At 40.2% G+C, this 22,230-nt stretch overlaps 1 protein-coding gene across 10 annotated transcripts in view; it reads right to left on the bottom strand.

Annotated features, from left to right (window-relative positions):
- The window catches only part of KDM2A (lysine demethylase 2A), a 105,765-nt gene that overhangs the window by 78,544 nt on the left and 4,991 nt on the right, over positions 1-22,230 (bottom strand). For 5 of the 10 annotated variants that reach the window (XR_016393746.1, XM_089914423.1, XM_089914425.1 and 2 more), the window contains exon 2: positions 9,818-10,023. The exons of 2 other annotated variants lie outside the window; for them this stretch is intronic. Coding sequence is in view for 6 of the 8 variants with exons in the window: in XM_089914423.1 (XP_089770549.1) it covers positions 9,818-9,904 (87 nt within the window). In the remaining 2 variants the exon portion in view is untranslated. Of the gene's footprint in view, positions 1-1,660; positions 1,931-9,817; positions 10,024-12,532; positions 12,617-22,230 lie in introns of all 10 variants that reach the window. 3 more of the 10 variants (XM_089914422.1, XM_022591305.3, XM_089914424.1) reach the window with 3 other exon arrangements.

A 22,230-nucleotide genomic window follows, 5' to 3' on the forward strand; every position in this document is an offset into this window, starting at 1 on the left:
AATAAGTCACAGATTGGATAAAAATATTTGCGGCACATAAGTCTAACAAAGAACTTGTATCCAAATATATAAAAGAACTACAAATCAACAATTAAAAGATGAACAAATCAATAAAAAAGGGGGCAAAAGACTTGAACAGATACTTCATCAAAGATACACAAATGCTCAGTAAGCACATGAAAAGGTGCTCAACATTATTAGTTACCAGAGAAATACAAATTATAATCATGAGATACTATTTCACACTCACTAGAATCGCTAATGTCAAAAATGTTGGTAAGGGGACTTCCCTGGCGGTCCAGTGGTTAAGACTCCATGCTCCCAATGCAGGGGGCATGGGTTCCATCCCTGGTCAGGGAACTAAGATCCCGATTGCCACATGGCGCGGCCAAAAAAAAAAACACAAAAAAACGTTGACAAGCATATGGAGCAAGTGGAGGTCTCATACACTGCTGGGGAAGTATAAAATGGAACAGCACTTTAAATAGTTTGGCAATTTCTTATAGTTATACATATATTTACCATATGACCCAGCAACCACTCTTTTGTATTTTCTCAAGAAAAAAATGAAAACATGTCCACATCAAGACTTATACAAGAATATTTATCACAGCCTTATTCATAATAGCTGAAAACTGAAAACCACCAAAGTGTCCATCAAAAGGAGAATAAACAAATTACGATATATATACACAATGGAATATATTCAGCAATAAAAAGGAAAAAACTCTGGAAACACATGGACACAACTCAAAAACGTAATGTTAAGTGAAAGAAGCCCCTCACAGAAGAGCACATGCTGTGATTCTATATTTATGAAAACTGGCAAGTTTAGTCTATGGTGATAGAAGTCAGATATAGGGATGGAAGAGGACACTAAATACAAAGGGACACAAGGGAAATTTCCATGAAGATGGAAATGTTCTCTATCTATATCTTATTTTGAATAGTGACTACTCTGTCAAAACTCACCAAACTGGGGCTTCCCTGGTGGTGCATGCAGTGGTTGAGAGTCCGCCTGCCGACGCAGGGGACACGGGTTCGTGCCCCGGTCCGGGAAGATCTCACATGCTGCGGAGCGGCTGGGCCCGTGAGCCATGGCCGCTAGGCCTACACGTCCAGAGCCTGTGCTCCGCAACGGGAGAGGCCACAGCAGTGAAAGGCCCGCGTACCGCAAAAAAAAAAAAAAACCTCACCAAACTGAACACAAGACCTCTATATTTCATTATATGTTACATATATCTCAATTTAAAAAAAAACAACAACATGGATATACAATCAGCAAAATCCAGAAAGTGGGAAATTCTACAGGACAAGTGACCAGATCTTTCCACAAGACAAGAAAAAGAAAAGGGGGGAATAGTGACTTATAGGTTAAGAGAGTTTTCAGACACATATCAACCATACACAACATGTGGATGGACCTTGTCTGACTCATGATTCAAACAAACCAATCATTTAAAAAAAAAAAAAAAAAAAGGTAATTCCCTGATGGTCAAGTGGTTAAGACTCTGCACTCGCACTGCTGAGGGCCTGGGTTCTATCCCTGGTCGGGGAACTAAGATCCCACAAGCCGCGTGACCAAAAACAAGAGAAAAAAAAAAAGAAAAACCATTAGGGAAATTTGAACAATGAAGGTATTAAGAAGTTGTTCATTTACTTTGATACTAGTAATGTTGTTTCTCATCCGTGGTTTTTTTTGGCTGCGCTGGGTCTTCGTTGCTGCGCATGGGCTTTCTCCAGTTGCTGCAAGCGGGGGCTACTCTTCAGCGCGGTGCGCGGGCTTCTCATTGTGGTGGCTTCTCTTGTTGCAGAGCACGGGCTCTAGGCAGGCGGGCTTCAGTAGTTCTGGCGCGTGGGCTCAGTGGTTGTGGCTCACCGGCTCAGTTGCTCCGTGGCATGTGGGATCTTCCCGGACCAGGGAAGAAAACTGACAAATTTAGTCAAACCTGTGTCCTCTGTGTTGGCAGGTGGATCCTTAACCACTATGCCACCAGGGAAGCCCAGTAATGCTGCTATGCTTTTAAAAAGTCTATATTACAGAGCAACATGGATAAATCTCAAAATGTTGGGTAAAACAAGCCAGACACAAAATACGCACTGTATTATTCCAATTTTAAAAGTTCAAACTCAACTAAAACTAAATTATAACACTAGAAGTCTCCATTGGGAAAGAAAAACAAAGTAGTGACTTGGAGAGGCATGAGGAAGCTCCTGAGGTAGTGGCAATTCCAAATCTTGATGAGTGGTAGTTACAAGGGTATTTTCTGTGATCATGCACTGAACTAGAAATTTATGTTTTACATTCTTTTCTGTATGTGCTTTATATTTCACAAACAGTAAGTTTTACTAAAAACTCAGATATACATAACTGAAGGATGTTACAGATGAAATAAATTACTTAAATAAAAGTATCTGTGATTTAATTTAAAATAATTGAGAGGCAGCGGAGGATACAGATGAAAGAGTTCCATATGTTGATAATCATTGCAGCTGGTGATGGAGCTCATTACACTATTGTTTATTTTGTGTATGTTTAAATTTTTCCACAGTAAGTTTTTTTAATGTTCATAACCTTAATTACTGTACTTGTAGGAATGATAAGGATATACTCAGAAACATAAAAAAATGCATAAGTTCACTGTATTTTTATTTTTAATGCTCCCCAAAAGTAGATACAACCTAATGTTCGATAACAGAAATGGGCAAATAAACTACAGGAAATCACAGCATACCTTTAGTCACTAAAAACTCTTGTAAGATTTTTTAGTGACTGGAAAATGATTATGATAAATTTAGAAAGCAAGATATAAAATGATATCAAGCATTATCCCAGCTACATAAAAATACTTTTATGCATGGGGAAAAAAAACTGGAAGGAGATATGCTAAAATGCTAATGATGGTTAAGTTTAAGATTATGAGTGATTGTCTTGTATTTTTCACAACTAGCATGTGTAACTTTTATCACTAGACAGGGTAAAATCCTTTAAACTTCTTCCTCATTCGCTCACCCAAAATATCAATTCTATCAAAGTTCAGGGAAGAAAGCAAAAACACTAATAAATTGTGGAAGAGTCATCAGTATTACATTCCAAAAGACTGATCAGTATGGGAAAAGGTAAACAAAATTTTACCCATGGGAAAAATCCTATTTGAATTTTTCTCCATTCCTTTGTATTATTCCTGTATTTAATTACAATTTCAATAGGAGTCATATTAATCCCATAGTACAACTAACCAATAGACTATTTTTAGGATTTAATAGCATATAAAGAAGCATTATACCCAAAGGAACTTCTCCTTTTCAGAAACCGAATAGAGCCTATTTCACACGTAAGCCAGTGTGCCTAGTTTAAAGTCCTGTAGTAATGAACCTATCCGACACCTGTGAAATGAACAGACAGGTTTTGATTCAAATGGACATGTGTCAGCTTGCCATTCTATTCCCATTAGAGCTTTAGCAGAAGCCAGTGAATTTGATTAATATGGGTGGGCATACATAAGTCATTCAAATGATTATTACCATAGAACAAGATTGAGAAATTTTAGCCAATAGTTTTCGGTTTTCAAATGGGTCTTAAAAACCCACCAATAAAGTCATCAAATTAAGGAGCTGTATCCAGGTGATTAGAAAACTCTCAATCCACAAAAAATGAGAGAGAAGCCTGTTCTCACACAGGAAAGGCAAGAGGCCTAGAGATGTGATGTATTCCCAGATCTAAAACTACCACCACCACCCACTTGACACTTGACCATGGCACTATAAACTCCCATTCTACTTTTACCCAGTGAAAGTAGAGTTCGTTGGCTCATGGCTGGTAACTGAGAGTTCCTCACAGTTCCAACCTGACTTAGGATGGCAAAGTATCAACAGGGGCTTTCCCAAATGTGCTGTTAGAATGGCCACATGGATTCCATGAAGGGAGAAACTCAAGAGAAATATAATTTATTTAGAATATTAAAAATTCTTAACAAACAAAGTTTATAGAATTTTTAAAACAGAATCTGGAAGAATTTTATATCATATATGAAGAACTGGTAAAAAAAACTTAAAAAGAAGTAACAGGGGCTTCCCTGGTGGCACAGTGGTTGAGAGTCCGCCTGCCGATGCAGGGGACACGGGTTCGTGCCCCAGTCCGGGAAGATCCCACATGCCGTGGAGCAGCTGGGCCCGTGAGCCATGGCCGCTGAGCCTGCGCGTCTGGAGCCTGTGCTCCGCAACGGGAGAGGCCACAACAGTGAGAGGCCTGCGTACCGCAAAAAAAAAAAAAAAAAAAGTAACAAGTAAACGGATGTTTCCAGATGTTTGTGTTTTCCACAATATGTTTGGGACAGTTCCTAATATTTTTATAAATGATATAGCAGACAACATGGAATAATATTCCAAACAGAGGGAAATGAACTGAGAAAGGGCTTAAAAAGCCACATGAATCAGTATTATACTATTAGCCTTTGATTTGGGCAAGTTTAAAGTAAAAGGCCTAGAGAAAAAATCATTAATCCATGTAGTAATTAAAATACAATAGTTTCTGGGACTTCCCTGGTGGTCCAATGGGTAAGACTCTGTGCTCCCAGTGCAGGGGGCCCGGGTTTGATCCCTGGTCAGGGAACTAGATCCTGCAGGCATGCCGCAACTAATAGTCTGCATGCCGCAACTAAAGATCCTGAGCGTTGCAGCTAAGACCCAGCGCAGCCAAAATAAATAAATAAATAATTAATTAATTAATTTAAAAATACAATGGTTTCTGAACTAGTTTTACCTAATAAAAAGTCATCCAAATCTATGTTGATACCTCATGACATTAGCCCAGAATCTCTAGTAAGGTTCTCATAGAGCAGACCCAATAAATAACTGGTGATTTAAATACGCTAACATAGGGCTTCCCTGGTGGTGCAGTGGTTAAGAAGCCGCCTGCCAATGCAGGGGACACGGGTTTGAGCTCTGGTCTGGGACAATCCCACATGCCGCGGAGCAACTAAGCCCGTGAGCCACAACTACTGAGCCTGAGCTCTAGAGCCTGCGAGCCACAACTACTGAGCCCACGTGCCACAACTACTGAAGCCCACATGCCTAGAGCCCATGCTCTGCAACAAAGAAAGAAGCCACTGCAAGGAAAAGCCTGCACACTGCAACAAAGAGTAGCCCCCGCGTAGCCCCTCCTGCTCGCCGCAACTAGAGAAAGCCCACGTGCAGCAACAAAGACCCAACGCAGAAAAAAAATTTTTAAATAAATAAATTAAATAAATACGCTAATGTAGACATAAAGATCAATATAAATATATCAAAATTACATTCTTGCCTTTGCATAGAACCACGGTATTCTCTCTCAGTGAGTGACACCACCCATCAACCGGGAACACAAGCCAAGAACTCAGGAGTCATCTTCCTCTCCGAGGGCATCTAACAGGATCACCAAGTCCCATCAACTCTGTCCTAAAGTACCTCGACTCAGTCTCTTCTCCATCTCCATTCTTGGTACCAAGGTTTGGTTATCATTTCTTTCTAAAATATTATCGTAAATTCTTATCTGATTTCCTTACTGCTGCAATTCTTCCCTCACTAGTCTATCCACCACAACACCTTTCCAGGGCGATCTTTCTAAAACAGATACCATCAAGTATCCCCATGTTTCTAGTTCCGATAATGTCTCCTCACTACCTATTGCATAAGGTACAAACAACTTAACAGGACTCAGACTCTTCAGATCTCAGATCCTCTCCCATTTGTATGTGCTAGTAACACTGAACTACTGGCAATGCTGTTTTGAGCCTGTAGTGCTGTTTCATATTTCTTTGCCTCTGGACATGCTGGTTCCTCTGCTTGGAATTTCCCCCCTCACCCTCTGGCCTCTTGGACAACCCTTAATGTTACAATATCGAGCTTAGTAAATAGTTTACCTCCTCTTTGAAGACTTTCTTTCCTCAGTCATACCCTCCTTCCTCTTGCCTCTTGTACTTTATACCTCCTAGATTTCATTTACCATAGTAGAGCATAATTATTTGTTTATATGGCTCTTATCAGACTATGAAGACAGGGTAGAGATATTCATTTCTGTATACCCAGCACATGCAATAAACAGCGACAGTACACCCAACAATGTTTGCTGAATAAATAAATAAATGAGCAAAAAACCAAAAACAACAAAACTTCTGAACCTATGACAATTCTTATAGTTTTGGTAACCACACTAGGAAATAGTTAATAGGTAGAAAAGACTTGGAGAAAGGCCATTACAGTAATTAAAGAAAAAAAGAAAAAAGAAGAAGCAACTTCCATGTAAGGAAAGGTGAAAGAAAACAGGCTTCTTCAATTTAGAAAGTATGAGATGGGTAATAACTAAAGGTACAAGCTACTATGTATAAAATAAATAAGCAACAAGGATATATTGTAAAGCACAGGGAAATATAGCTACTGTTCTGTAATAACTTTATATGGAGTATAATCTATAAAAATAATGAATCACACACACACAAACAAAAGGTACAACAGGTAAATGAAACAAACATGATACTGTTTACTAAATCCTGAAACTGTTCAAGTAGGTATCTTAAAAGGAGTTCTTGGGCTTCCCTGGTGGCACAGTGGTTAAGAATCCACCTGCCAACGCAGGGAACATGGGTTTGAGCCCTGGTCCGGGAAGATCCCACACGCCGCAGAGCAACTAAGCCCGTGCACCACAACTGCTGAGCCCGTGTGCCACAACTACTGAAGCCCGCGCGCCTAGATTCCGTGCTCCGCAAGAAGAGAAGCCACCACAATGAGAAGCCCACGCACCGCAATGAAGAGTAGCCCCCGCTCACCGCAACTAGAGAAAGCCCGCGCGCAGCAACAAAAACCCAACACAGCCAAAAATAAATAAATAAAAATAAATAAATCTATTAAAAAAAAAAAAGGAGTTCTTTTTAGGAACTCTATTTCCAAAAGGTTCCCTTTTATTTAACAGAGGGTAAATTTAAACTCAAGGTATTAAGCCAAAACAACAGTGGTGAAAGTGGGCCACATATAAAAGCACTTAGCATAGTGCCAAACACAAAATATGCATCTGAGATATGCCATTATTATGGTTTCCAATAGTAAAGTGTGCAACTCCCTCTATAGGAAGTAAGTGAACATCAACAATAATCAGTACCTTTCAGTCCACAACAACAACCCGCTGCAGGTAGCACAGAGGTAAAATCTGTTGCTAAGAGAGCTCCTTGGTATAGGAGGTAAATATAGTTGTCCCTCAGCATCCACATGGGATTTGTTCCAGGAACTCCCCTTAACCCCCACCCCCCACCACAGGATACCAAAATCCACAAATGCTCAAGCCCCTTACATAAAATGGTATGGTATTTGCATATAACCTATGCACATCCTCCCATATGCTTTAAACCATCTCTAGATTACTTATAATACCTAATACAATACTATATAAATGATTGTAAATACAATGTAAGTGCTACGTAAGTAGTTGCCACCGCAGCAAATTCAAGTTTTGCTCTTTGAAACTTTCTGGAATTTTTCCCCGAATATTTTCAATCTATGGTTGGTAGAATCCATAGATGCAGGATACAGGAACACAGAGGGCCAACTATATGTGTATCTGCTACTGTAAAAAAGCAACTTCTACTTTTTAATACTTCTTATTCTGCCATACCACTCATTCAAGTCTGCCTAATAGAGGCCTGTACTGTATCCTTCCCTTCCTTTAACCACTCATCATGGAGAATTTTCCAGTGATAGAGAGAAAAACATGTATGTATGCTACATGCATATATACAGATATAAATATAAGCACATACACACACTCATACTTTGTGCAAGCAGCAGTCTTCAAATACTTCTGAATCTACTGCCTCTGATTCAAAGATACCTTGATATTTAGTTACAACTAGTTTAGAAAAATGTCCTCAAATTCAACTGGTATGAAATACATATAAAGAAAAGTTTTAAAAATAACTTTAAGCTATGAAGTTTAAATTAAGGTCGTTAACTCTATTTTTTTTTTTAATGCACAGAAAAACTAACTGCTAAAATAATTTCAGTGGTTCTCTTTACCATCTATCAGAATCACCTGGTGGACTTATTGAAACAAGTCCAGGTCCAGCTCCCAGAGTTTCTGATTCAGTAAGTTTGGGGTAGGACCTGGGAATCTGCATTTCTAACAAGTTCCCAGATGACGTGGTCTGGGTCACACTTTGAAAACAACTGGTTTAAACTATTAGAACTGAGAAGGACCTTGTAGGTAAATAAAATAAAGCTGAGATAACTAATACAGGCTTCCTGACTACCAAGCTAAGGTTTTTTTAATTGTTAGGGTTATTATGTTATATATGATGGTCTATGTACTTTCAAGAAAGTACACAACACATTTCTGTTCATTTCAATAGACATACAAGCATACCTCGAAGATATATGAAAGTTATGTTTATACTACACTATAATCTATTAAGTGTGCAAAAGTATTGTCTAAAAACATATATATACCTTAATTAAAAAATACTTTATTGCTAAAAAATGCTAACCATCATCTGACAATGCAGGCTTGCCACAAACCTTCAATTTGTAAAACCTACAATATTTGTTAAGCGCAATAAAGCTAAGCACAATAAAATGCACTTGAGCTCTTGAAAACGACATGGTTCTTGCCTTAAAGAAGTCTACTCTAGTGCTTACCAGAGATGAGGTGTGGGGGGAGTGGAAACTGGAGGATGGTGGTCAAAAGGTACAAACTTACAGTTAGAAGATAAATAAGTGCTAGGGATGTTACAAAAAAAAAAATACTAAGGATGTAATGTGCAACATGATGTCTACAGCTAACATTGCTGTATGATATGTAGAAATGTTGTTGGAAGAGAAATTCCTAAGAGTTCTCATCACAAGGAGAAAAAATTTTTTTTCCTTTCTTCTCTTTTTGTTTTTTTGCCACACCACACAGCATGTGGGATCTTAGTTCCCTAACCAGGGACTGAACCTGTGCCCCCTGCATTGGAAGCACAGAGTCTGAACCACTGGACTGCCAGGGAAGTCCCCTTCTCTTCTTTTTATTGTATCTGTATGAGAAGATGGATATTAGCTGAACCTATTGCGGTAATCATTTCACAATATATGTAAATCACACCATCATGCTGTACGCCTTAAACTTATACAGTGATGTATGTCAATTATTTCTCAATAAAACTGGAAAAAAGTCTACTCTAGCTGGGTGAAAATAGACTCGTGGTCAAAGAATTACAACACAAAGTGACTAGTCCCAGAGCAAAAATGCATAAGAAGTGTCTTGGGAATGTAACTGAGAAGAACTCAAGAGAAGAGCAACATCTGGGGGTCTTAGAGGACAACTAAGAGCTTACTAAGAGCTTACCCAAGAAGACAGAATGGGGTGGGAGGGAAAGCATTTTAGATATGCACATTCACAGAAAAAAAATCCATCAAGAACCTACTGTGGACCAGGACCTGTACCAAGCACAGGGATAAAATGGTGAGAAAAGGCACTGTAGCAGCCTTTAATGATGCTTATATTCTAAAAGGGAAACAGACAATCAAATAATAACCCAAGCAAAGTGGCAATTTTGAGAAGTGCTACGCATAAGAGGTATTCTATACTATGAGAATAACTGGAAGATCTGACCTAGTCAAAGAAATTCTCCCCAGAGAAAAGGGTCTGAACTAAGCTATGATGGTACCTGAGCATTCTACACACCGTTCAAACCTTTGTACATAAGAAGAGTGTAGACACTACTACTGTTAAGTGGACATTTTTGTCTCCTTTAAGGTTCAGAGGAGAGACTTTTTTTTTTTTTTTTTTTTTTGTGGTACGCGGGCCTCTCACTGTTGTGGCCTCTCCCGTTGCAGAGCACAGGCTCCGGACGTGCAGGCTCAGCGGCCATGGCTCACGGGCCCAGCCGCTCCGCGGCATGTGGTATCCTGCTGGACCGGGGCACGAACCCGTGTCCCCTGCATCGGCAGGCGGACTCTCAACCACTGCGCCACCAGGGAAGCCCCAGAGGAGAGATCTTGGTAGGCTAGTACTCAACTCTGCAAGATAAAAGGATTGTCAGTTAACTTCTTCACAATACCTAGCACTATGAATACTCATGCCCATTATCCAGGGAACCCACTTCCCAAGGAACAGGGGAACCAAAATAATTATGAAAGTAGCCTGGTGAGCACGGTATAAGAAATAAGGTAACTGGATGGTCTCAAAAACATGAGCAGTCTGTTCCACCTTTCTCTACTGACCATAACAAGTGGGGCAACCAGACGTGGCAAATTCTTGTTCCTTGGCTCCCTTCTCTTTTGTCTGACCACCACCCTCCTGATAATTATAGCAGTACTGTCAGCACTTAACAAGAGAATGCAGTAAATTAATTTGATTACATTCTACCATGTGTTCATGACGAAGTTAACCAACTCGTAATGTTAGAGTCTCAGTGATGTAAATAGTTCTGTGCTATCTGTGTGCCATGCTCTGTCCTCAAGGAGCATATAATCTAGACATAATCAAACTTTCTATCTTATATCCAGTTAGATATCACAAGAGATAGTGAGAAAAAACTATGAGTGTTCAGAAAAGAGGTTTCCTTCAACATATAGGATTAAGAAAACAATACTGCAAATGGGTTTTAGAGGATGAGAACTAGGGTAGGGACAGGATATCACAAGTGTGCAGGAAAGCCTGAATACCAGGCTAAGGAGTTCGCGCCTATAGTGGCAAACCTTTAAAGTTAACCAAGCACTAATAAGCTATTTCCAAAATGTAAGTTTTATTTTTACTATTCCACACTTGAAAAATGAAAGTTCATCAAGGTTAAATAACTTGCTCAAGTTTACACAGTTTATAAGCTGAAATTCAAAGCCAAGTTTCATGAACCAAGGTCCAGTGTCTGTCCCATGCCACCAGTGACTTTACAGAATGGAAATGTCACAGAGGATAGGAATAACATTATCAGAACCTTAGAAGCATAATATAAGAAATAATGGAGGGACTTCCCTGGTGGCACAGTGGTTAAGAAGCTGCCTGCCAATGCAGGGGACACATGTTCGAGCCCTGGTCTGGGAAGATCCCACATGCTGTGGGGTAACTAAGTCCATGCGCCACAACTACTGAGCCTGAGCTCTAGAGCCTGCGAGCTGCAAATACTGAGCCTGCGTGCCACAACTACTGAAGCCCGTGTGCCTAGAGCCCATGCTCTGCAACAAGAGAAGCCACCGCAGTGAGAAGCCCACGCACCGCAATGAGAAGCCCACACACCACAACGAAGAGTAGCCCCCGCTCGCCGCAACTAGAGAAAACCCACACGCAGCAATGAAGACCCAACACAGCCAAAATAATAAATAAATAAACTTAAAAAAAAAAAAAGAATTGACACTAAAAAAAATAATAGTAAATAAAAATTAAAAAATCTAAGAAAAGGCTACTACAATAGTCCAGGCTAAGAGTAAGAACTAGAAGTGGCAGTAGGAACTACAAAGAGATGAATATCAGAAATCCAGCAGGCCTTAGCAACTAATTAAATATGGAGAGTAACAGAAGAAGGAGTAATAGTTGATAACGCCATTAACAAAAAAATGCAGTGGTCTCTTCTATCTTAAAACAAAACACAGCAAACAAATAAACATTGAAGAGAACATTCTCTGGATTTTACACTTGTAGCTAACGACTTGCTCCACTTCTCTGTTCACAGCCAAACTTCTCTAAACTTCTCTTCATTCACTGTCTCTGTTTAATCTCACATTTATTTTGAAGAATGTCTTTTGCCCCCCAATGCCACCAAAACTCCTGTTTAAAGTCACCAATAACCTCTATGTTGCCAAATCCAATGGAAATCTCAAGTCTTCAGTATACTCAGCCCGTAAGCAGCATCCACCTCAGCTGACCACTCTCTCCTCTTTGAAACACTATTAGTGTAAAGTGGTGTTTAAGAATATAAACTGGGGGGCTTCCTTCCCTGATGGCGCAGTGGTTGAGAGTCCGCCTGCTGATGCAGGGGATACGGGTTCGTGCCCTGGTCCAGGAAGATCCCACATGCCATGGAGCGGCTAGGCCCGTGAGCCATGGACATTGAGCCTGTGTGTCCGGAGCCTGTTGCTCCGCAACGGGAGAGGCGACAACAGTGAGAGGCCTGCGTACAGTGAAAAAAAAAAAAAAAGAATATAAACTGGGGACTTCCCTGGTGGCGCAGCGGTTAAGAATCCGCCTGCCAGTGCAGGGGACATGGGTTCAAGCCCTGGTCCGGGAAGATCCCACATGCCATAGGGCAACTAAGTCTGGGAGCCACAACTATGAGCCTGCGCTCTAGAGTCCGCGAGTCACAACTACGGAGCCCACGTGCCACAACTACTGAAGCCTGCGTGCCTAGAGCCACCGCAATGAGAAGCCACTGCAATGAGAAGTCCGCACACTGCAATGAAGAGTATCCCCCGCTCGCTGCAACTAGAGAAAGTCCACACACAGCAATGAAGATCCAACGCAGCCAAAAAAAACCCCAAACTAAATAAACAAACTTATAAAAAAAAAAAGAATGCAAACTGGAGCCATACAAACCTGGGTTCGAAAACCAACTTCTCCAGTTACTACCCAGTGGTCTTGAGCAAATTATACAGTCCCTTCTTGTATCATTTTCCTGATCTATAAAATAGAGATAATAAAAGCACCTACTTCATAGAGTTACAAGCATTAAATGAGTAAAAATACACTGATGGTTAGAACAGTGCCTGATAAACACTGTTTATCTTTTTTTTTTTTTTTTAATCTTTTGGCCCCACCACATGGCATGTGGGATCTTAGTTCCCCAACCAGGAATTGAACCCATGCCCCTGCTTGGAAGCGTGGAGTCTTAACCACTGGACCGCCAGGGAAGTCCCCAAGGCACAACTACTCTTTTTTTTTTTTTTTAAAGAATTTATTTATTTATTTATTTTGGCCACACCGGGACTTAGTTGTGGCATGCAGGATCTTCGTTGCGGCATGCGAACTCTTAGTTGCGGCCTGCATGCGGGATCTAGTGCCCTGAACAGGGATTAAACCCGGGCCCTCTGCATTGGGAGTGAGGAGTCTTACCCACTGGACCACCAGGGAAGTCCCAGCACCACTTCTCCTGATTTTCCTCATATCCCTCTGGTTCCTCCTTCTCACCCCCTTTTAAGTCACTCCCTGTCTACCCAACTTCAACTACCACACGTATGCCGGTAAGATCCAACTATATGCCAATAAGCCCTTCCTGAAGCCCAGAACCACAGCCAGTTACCTACTCAACAGTTCTACCAGGATGTCTCACAGGCACTTCACACTCAACCTGTCCAAACTTAACTCAAAACTGAACGTAAGCTCTTCCCCTCAATCTCCAAACCTGCTCTTCCTTCAGTGCGCCCTGTATCTCAATAAAAGGACTGCACCACAAACCACTCACATGAGAAAAACGTGGGAGTCATGCTTATATGTAACCCTTAACCTCACCCTCCACACAACCAATGAAACAAAGTCCTTTGATTCCATTTCCTAAATATTCCTGAAGACCTCTATAATTCTACTGCCAGCACTCTCAACCATACTACCATCTTATCTTACCTGAACTGCAGTAGTCTCCTAGTTGTTCTCACCAAATCCATTCTTACCTCTCCCTGATCCCTTCTCTACACTGCAGCTACTGATATTACTCCAAGCATGTTACACGCCTCTGCTGAACTTTGCATTCCCACTGCCTTCAGAATAAAGCTCTACCCTTTGAGCCCTGGTCCAGGAAGATCCCACATGCAATGGAGCAACTAAGCCTGTGCGCCACAACTACTGAGCCTGTGCTCTAGAGCCCGTGAGTCACAACTACTGAGCCCACGTGCTGCAACTACTGAAGCCCGTGCACCTAGAGCCCGTGCTCCGCAACAAGAGAAGCCATCGCAGTGAGAAGCCCGCGCATCGCAACAAAGAGTAGCCCCCGTTAGCGGCAACTAGAGAAAGCCCGCGTCCAGCAACAAGGATCCAACGCAATCAAAAACAAATAAATAAATAAATTTAAAAAGAAAAGAATAAAGCCCGACTTGACCTGACCCCTGATCACCTTGTGAGGATTTTAACTGTCTCCACCACTTACTTCCTCTCTCCAGTTACACTGTCCTTTTTGGTTTTGTTTGGTTGGTAGGCTCCTCAAACATGTCAGATTCCTTCCAACCTCGGAGGTTCTGCATATGATAATCACTTCTCCTTTTTGCCTGGTTACCTCTTACTCACCCTTCAGGTCTCAGCTTTAAAGCTTTTCTCAGGAAAAGTGTTCCATGATGCCTCTTCCCACTCCTGAAGTTTAGATTAGGTCACTATTATACACTTTCATTGCCTCCTACATTATCTTTGTAGTCCTTTGCATAACTATAATTAACATTATAAGTATTTAATGTCTGACTTCCCTAATAGACCGTAATCTTGATGATGGAGGGACCATGCCTATCTTGCTCATCACTGTATCTGTATCCCAAGTGCCCTGCATGGTGTCTGACAGGTGGTTAAGTGCTTGTAATATTTTCTCATTCCTACCATAGGGCTTTGCATTAGGTGGTCCCTCAACCTAGAGCTCTGCTGACCCAGATCTGGTCCCCCAAGACCTTGACCTTCACAAGACTGGCTCCTCATCGCTCAGGTCTCAGTTACAAACACCATCTTCTCAGGGAGCCTTTACCAATGACCCAACTCAAGGAGTGATCCCCACCCTACAAGTATTTTATCCCCCTCTTAATTTCTTCAAAGTATTCAGTACTACCTGAAACCACAGTTATTTGGAAGTTCTAAAAAAGCAAGGCCCATGTTAAGTGCCTGACACAGTGTAAGCACTCAGCAAACATTTAAGTGAATGAATCTCTTGAGTGAGAAAAGATGACTTGGGGAACACCCTAAATTCAACAGCAGAACATTTACAAACTGCGTTCCAACAAAGTTGAAAAAGAGGCAGTATATCTTAGACTGCCTACTATAAATCCTGGCTCTTTCCCTACTTAGCTGAATAACCTGGGACAAGTTACTTAACTGTTCTATGCCTCAGTTTCCAAACTAGAAAATGGAAATCACAGAACCTACCTCAAAGGGCTGCTGAAAATTAAATTAATTAATATATGTAAAAGGTCAGTACCAAGCACATAGTATACACTCAATTAATGTGTGCTATTATTCATCAGACTGGACTCTTTTTTCCCTTTGTTTCAAATATACAAGGTGGCTTTTCCTTTATCTTTTTTTTGAAAGAAATTTGTTTTATTTATATTTATTTTTGGCTGCATTGGGTCTTCGTTGCTGCACGGGCTTTTCTCTAGTTGCGGAGAGCAGGGGCTACTCTTCATTGTGGTACGCGGGCTTCTCATTGCCGTGGTTTCTCTTGTTGCGGAGCATGGGCTCTAGGCACACGGGCTCAGTGGTTGTGGCTTGCAGGCTCTAGAGCGCAGGCTCAGTAGTTGTGGCGCACAGGCTTAGTTGTTCTGCAGCATGTGGGATCTTCCTGGACCGGGGTTCAAACCTGTGTCCCCTGCATTGGCAGGCAGATTCTTAACCACTGCGCCTTGAGGGAAGCCCTTCCTTTATCTTACCCACCCAGAAAGGGTCCCTTTTTTCTGCTTGTTTGCACACTGCCCATCTCCAAGAGCATCTTTCACATAGATAAAGAAATGTGAACGGGTCCCTCAGGAATTGTGCAACATGGTAGCACCATCCCCATGTCCTAGCAACCCCTGCAATTGTGATGATCAAAAGAATAAGATGATCAAAAGACAATAAACACAGAGGTACTTTGGAAATGATTAAAGTACTACAATACAATCACCATATTTATGAATATACATTCTCTTGAAGTTACTGTCAGAAACAAGAAAGGGTTGGCTAGATTACTGCCCTGACACAAAAGACTTCGTAACTTCTGTGATCCAGGGATATAAAGAGATAAATTAAGGTTGGGGCTACCTTAAATTCACACTGAGGGCCACAACCAGCTCATGAGGTTGTTTCTCAGGAATGGCCATGGGTTTATTCAGCCACACGGTAATCAAAAGTATTTCAATATTTGTTCACATCAACACCCACAGCTTTTAGCTCATTTTTTGCTATCCTTCGAAGAGAATACCAAAAGATGATTTATTGTTATAACTTAACTATTCATCTCAAGACAGTGAGTACTTACTTTGGTTACCCAAATCAAGTGATCTTAGAATAAGTTAAAAGGAATAATAAAGAAATCTGCAACTAGGTTGAGGATTTGCCATGACCATGAAGTTACTTTTGCAAAAATTCAACAACAAAAAAACCACTTCATGCTTATTTGGGCAAAGCCCTAAGGAAAACAATCTGAGATGCTTTCAAGATGTTTTGTGTTGGACTTAAAACTCTAAGATTAACAGCAGATAATCAGGATGGAAACCTAGAACCCATCTACTGGATAGCTCTCTTTAAATCAGTTTTCAATCTCACCCAATTAACACTGGATAATTCTTTGTTATGGGCAATTTGTTTTGGTTTTTGTTTTGGGGGTATAGTTGCTTTACAATGTTGTGTTAGTTCCTGCTGTACAACGAAGTGAATCAGCTATATGTATACATATATCCCCTCCCTCTTGGACCTCCCTCCCACCACCACCCCATCCCACCCATCTAGGTCACCACAGAGCACCGAGCTGAGCTCCCCGCACTATACGGCAGGTTCTGTTGTAGGGAATGTTTAATGGGATGTTTTAACAACATCCCTAGCCTCTACTCACTAACATACCAGTAGTACTCTCCTAGTCTGACAATCAAAAATGTCTCCAGATATTGCCAAATGTCTCCGGGGGCGGGGGGGGGCAAAAATCACACCCAGCTGAGAACCTCTGCTTTAAACAAATCTGTTCCAAATGTCTAAAACATCTGCCCACACTCACTCCTCCCTCTTTCAAAAATCCCTCCCTCTGATCTTCCTGATAATCGAGACTTAATCCCAGAGTCCACCTTAATTCATTTGTCTTTGCTTCCAAAATCCTCAGAAATCACTTAGTACAACTCCCTCAATAAGAGGTCAGTTCTCTTGCTCAAAACTATAGCTGGTAATAGAATTGGTACTAGGACTCTGGGCTCATGATACCCAATCAAGCACTCTTTTCCATCCTAACGTGCTGGTATCTATCAGTCACCAAGTTTTGTCAGTCCTTCACTGCCAAAGTGTCTTGCTTCTATCTCTTCCTTTCCATTTCTACTATCTATACCCCCCCCAGAGCAGTAGTTCTCAAACTTCTGCACACATCAGAATCACCTGGCTTGTTAAAACACAGATCACTGGGTCCCAAACCCCAGAGTTTCTGATCCACCAAAAGTATGAGGCAGGGCCCAAAAATATGCATTTCTAACTAGTTCCCAGACATCCAGATAATGTTTACCTTGCTGGTAAGTGGACCACACTTCAAGAACCACTGCCCTAGAGTTCAGGTAACCTATCACCTCAAGAGGTAATCTATTTCAGTATTCTTCTAGACACCTCCCTGACTTAAAACTACAAAAATATTACTCGTAAAAAAACATTTTGATCAAATTAGTGTTCAATTAAAAACAAACCACAGCTTCTAACGGCTCTCTATTTTCCATACCTGGCTTTCGTAGTTGTTTAAAATGTGTTCCCTACATTATCAACACTACCTCCCAAACAAATCTTCTACTTTAGTCCTACTAATCTGTAGTAAAGCTTACGCTCTCTTTAGCTCCTACAAGACCACCCTCTTCCCTCCTCCTCTCTACCTACCTGAAGGAGGCTTCACCACTGTATTTGCCAAAACCACTCATTTGGTCACTATGTGCTGCCTTTTATCTTTATGCTTTAAGTTTTTACCAAGTACTCACAGATAGAGAAAACCCCCAAGAACCTAAAATTTAAAACAGAAAACAATGATATGAGTGACATGCATAAATAAAAGGCTTGACATATACACAAACTGCATGAATACTGCTATTTTAACAGATCAAGGGCAGTAAGTTCAAAGTTCACAAAAAAGAAAGAACGTGCCAATTTTTTAAAAATATAATCAAATGTTAGCTGTCAAATATTTGTAGCTGTCTCATTTAGGCTATTAAGCAGATATCTGTTAGGAAAGAAACTGTAACAGTAGCCTCAAAAAAAGATGAAGCACTCAGTTTACAACTTCCTACAACAGGAGTACCTATCATTTGTTTTCTGTATGAAATACACTGCAAGAGAGATGATAAGGTGTGAAAGAAGAAACACAGGGTTCAAAGTCCCGATCCACCCCTTACCAACTTTGTGACCCTGGTCAAGTCAAGGCAGCTCCCTACGCCTCCATTACCATGATAAAAAAAATTAAGGTTGGGGCTTCCCTGGTGGTGCAGTGGTTGAGAATCTGCCTGCCAGTGCTGAGGACACAGGTTTGAGCCCTGGTCTGGGAAGATCCCACATGCCGCGGAGCAACTAGGCCCATGAGCCACAACTACTGAGCCTGCGTGTCTGGAGCCTGTGCTCCACAACAAGAGAGGCCGCGACAGTGAGAGGCCCGCGCACCACGATGAAGAGTGGCCCCCGCTGGCCGCAACTAGAGAAAGCCCGCGCACAGAAATGAAGACCCAACACAGCCAAAAATAAATAAATAAATTTATTTAAAAAAAAAAAAATTAAGGTTGGAAACTATACCATCTACCTTACAGGGCTGTTTTGAAGATTAAATAAGGTAACGCATTTGAAAGAACCTAGCCTAGTATTTGACACATGATAAATGTTTATTGAATTTTAACCTCTGTTGATGTGAAAGCACAATGCAAAACACTGTATTATCCCAAAAATGAGATAAAGAGAGCACATTAATAAAACCTGACTAAGGATGTCCATTCCCCAAGAAGAAAAATAAAAAGGAACAGAAAATAAGAATGTTATGTCCCTCTGCATGGTATACAGCAAATGTATCCATTCCCTGACTTAATGGTCAAAACCAAGACTTTTTTTTTAACATCTTTATTGGAGTATAATTGCTTTATAATGGTGTGTTAGTTTCTGCTTTATAACAAAGTGAACCAGCTATACATATATCCGCATATCTACTCCCTATCCCACCCCTCTAGGTGGTAACAAAGCACAGAGCTTATCTCCCTGTGCTATGCGGCTGCTTCCCACTAGCTATCTATTTTACATTTGGTAGTGTATATATGTCCATGCCACTCTCTCACTTCGTCCCAGCTTACCCTTCCCCCTCCCCGTGTCCTCAAGTCCATTCTCTACATCTGTGTCTTTATTCCTGTCCTGCCCCTAGGTTCTTCAGAACCTTTTTTTTTTTTTTTTTAAGATTCCATACGTATGTGTTAGCATATGGTATTTGTTTTTCTCTTTGACTTACTTCACTCTGTATGACAGACTCTAGGTCCATCCACCTCACTACAAATAACTCAATTTCGTTTCTTTTTATGGCTGAGTAATATTCCATTGTATATATGTGCCACATCTTTTTTATCCATTCATCTGTCGATGAACACTTAGGTTCCTTCCATGTCCTGGCTATTGTAAATAGAGCTGCAATGAACATTGTGGTACATGACTCTTTTTGAATTATGGTTTTCTCAGGGTATATGCCCAGTAGTGGGACTGCTGGGTCGTATGGTAGTTCTATTTTTAGTTTTTAAGGAACCTCCATACAGTTCTCCATAGTGGCTGTATCAGTTTACAAAAACCAAGGCTTGAGAGTAACACAAACACCGTCGCTTGCAACTTCACAACTTTAAGGTTGTCTTAAAGTCAGCAAAAACCTTAACATGGAGGGTTTAGGACAGGATTTGAGATAGGAAACTTAAAATTCAGATTGAGCTTTTACAGTTAACTAAATATTTTCTTATCTGTTCTAATGGCTTAAATACTATAAATGTGTTCATGTGGCACGTGTGCTAAGCATAAGTTTTTATTTGTTAGAGCTTAGGCCTTCTGGTTCTTATGTATACTACAGAACCCAATACCCCAATATTTTGTTCATCCCTGTATACCAAACTCTCCTCCATTCTAGTGATCTATTCCTAGCAGTCAAGAAAACTCATAGCAAAGAAAAGTAAATACTTATGATTTCAACAATATCAACAAATACTTATTGAGCATTTTCTACATTGCAGACTGAGAGTACTTTCTTCTCTCTTTTTGAGGCTAATTATTGAGCACTTTCTATGTGTCAAGCACTATTCGAAGCATCCAGTAGACACCATAAACAAAAACAAAGTCCCAACTCTTAAGGAGCCTGTGCTCTAATGGAGAGATATGCACAAACAAACTTAAGTATGGCAGTGATTAGTGCTCAGCAAAATAAATAAGAGAAGGTAATGGGGCTTAAATGCAGCCCTGTATTCTGGGTCCCCAAAATGCGGGTAAGTGTGGAAGACTGATGCATAAGCATAAAGAATTAGCTCCCTCATCATCTGCATCCTGAAGGCCAGAAATGGGCAACAAGTTTCTCCCACATCACCAGGAAGGAGACTGCAGCACTCCGAACAATGCACTCCTCCACCAATAGAGACTGACAGTTAAGTCTAATGGAATGATGATAAATAAGCAAATTCAACAATTTAGACCATCTATAATTTTTTTAATTATTAATAAACTATGGAAAAAATTGCTTAAAATTAGGTTTTTATTTTGCCTGGTCTATTCCTGGGCAGAAAGACCTTAGAGCGGGGACATTCAAAGTGCGACTGTTTGTAAAAGGGATAATCTGTTCATTGCTCCTGAATCTGGGGAGACAATTTTAAGGATAACCCAAAGAAAGGTGAGAATATCATAAGGACTCAGTGCCCTCAGTTTCTTGCAACAGATAAATGATTTAGCTATTTCAGAGAGAATCATATGTAAGGCACATAAACAGGATTGAGCATCCAGTAGTATAATAACATCCTTTAGAAAATCTCTTCATCTTAGCATCAAGATTGACAAGCAAGCTGAATTCTCAAGTAAATCAGCATCTCTCCCTTCAGATAACAGCACTAGGCTTAGGTGAAGTCAAGGGAAAAAAATATTCAGGTCATATAACTTCTTTTACCCTGAAGTATATTGTCTTCACCTTCTTTTACATTGATTTAGGCGTTCATTTGTTTCTACAATTGCCTTTGGCAGGGGTCAGTGAATTTTTTCTGTACTAAATGTAACTATACCTTAAGCATTTACTTCAGATGCACATTATTTTGTCCTTGATTTTATTTTTATTATGCAATAATAAGGATTACTCAGAATTGGTGTGATTTCAAAAACTTAAAAGATCATTGACTACAATTGCTGAGGATTTAACTAACATTTTAGATTAAGAAACAGTAAGATATTATGTTGAACATTCCCTATAAACAAACATTTAAATATACATGGCTGTGACAAACATTCAAAAATACTTCAACACTTTGGCTCCTGAAACCAAATGAAGAAAAAAAGTTCTAAAATTAGTACCTGTCCATGTTTCTCAGTAAGGTCCTACATCTTAATTTACTAGAAATACAGAAATAAATCATCGTTACCTCAGGATAACCAAATATCCACCCATCACCAACCTGAAGCTTCTATCCCTCTCACTTGAATACCTCCTCAACTATGTCAACTTCCCATGGAGATCTATCTGGCTTTCTTCTAGAAATCCATACACAAAACTACTAATCTTTTCATTAAAAACAAAACAGTGGCTTGTTTAAAAAAGTCAAAACAGCATTCACCCTCCCTTGTATTCCCTACACTGCAAAATAAGTAAATGTTCTAGTTCCAGAAAGAAGAGCTTATGCCCCAAATCCACACGTACATACCATATTCAAAGGTGTAATTCTCTTCTACATGTAATAGATAAATACTAGTTTGACAAAAGACAAGCCAATTTTTAAAAACTAGCTATGTCTGATTTTTTAAAAAATGGCTTGTCACAAAGATGATACAAACATATCAAAATTTATCTCACCAAATCCAGTCTGTGAACTTGAAATAGCTATGTCAGTTAAAAGCATTAAAAAGGATCTATTCAATCATGAATAATACATATTCTTATAAGTAAGAATACAACTTTTTTTTTTTAAGATAGGTAAAAGATCCTCAATATTAAAGTCACTCTTGTTCTGAAATGAGTTTGGCCTCAGACTGTTAATACTGGTATACTACATTTTCTCTCCCAAGAGGCTATTTTGAAAGTATGTCACAGAGGGATAACCATTTAGGTTTTGTCCTCTAAAACAATATGGAAGTGATAGCCAATAACACTATAATCAATGCACTAGGTAATTCAATTCGACAAACATATAGTA

Source organism: Delphinapterus leucas, chromosome 7 (genome assembly GCF_059928025.1).
Source record: "Delphinapterus leucas isolate spDelLeu-1000000601 "Yukka" chromosome 7, BTC_Dleu_Yukka2, whole genome shotgun sequence".
NCBI classification, from domain to species: domain Eukaryota; kingdom Metazoa; phylum Chordata; class Mammalia; order Artiodactyla; family Monodontidae; genus Delphinapterus; species Delphinapterus leucas.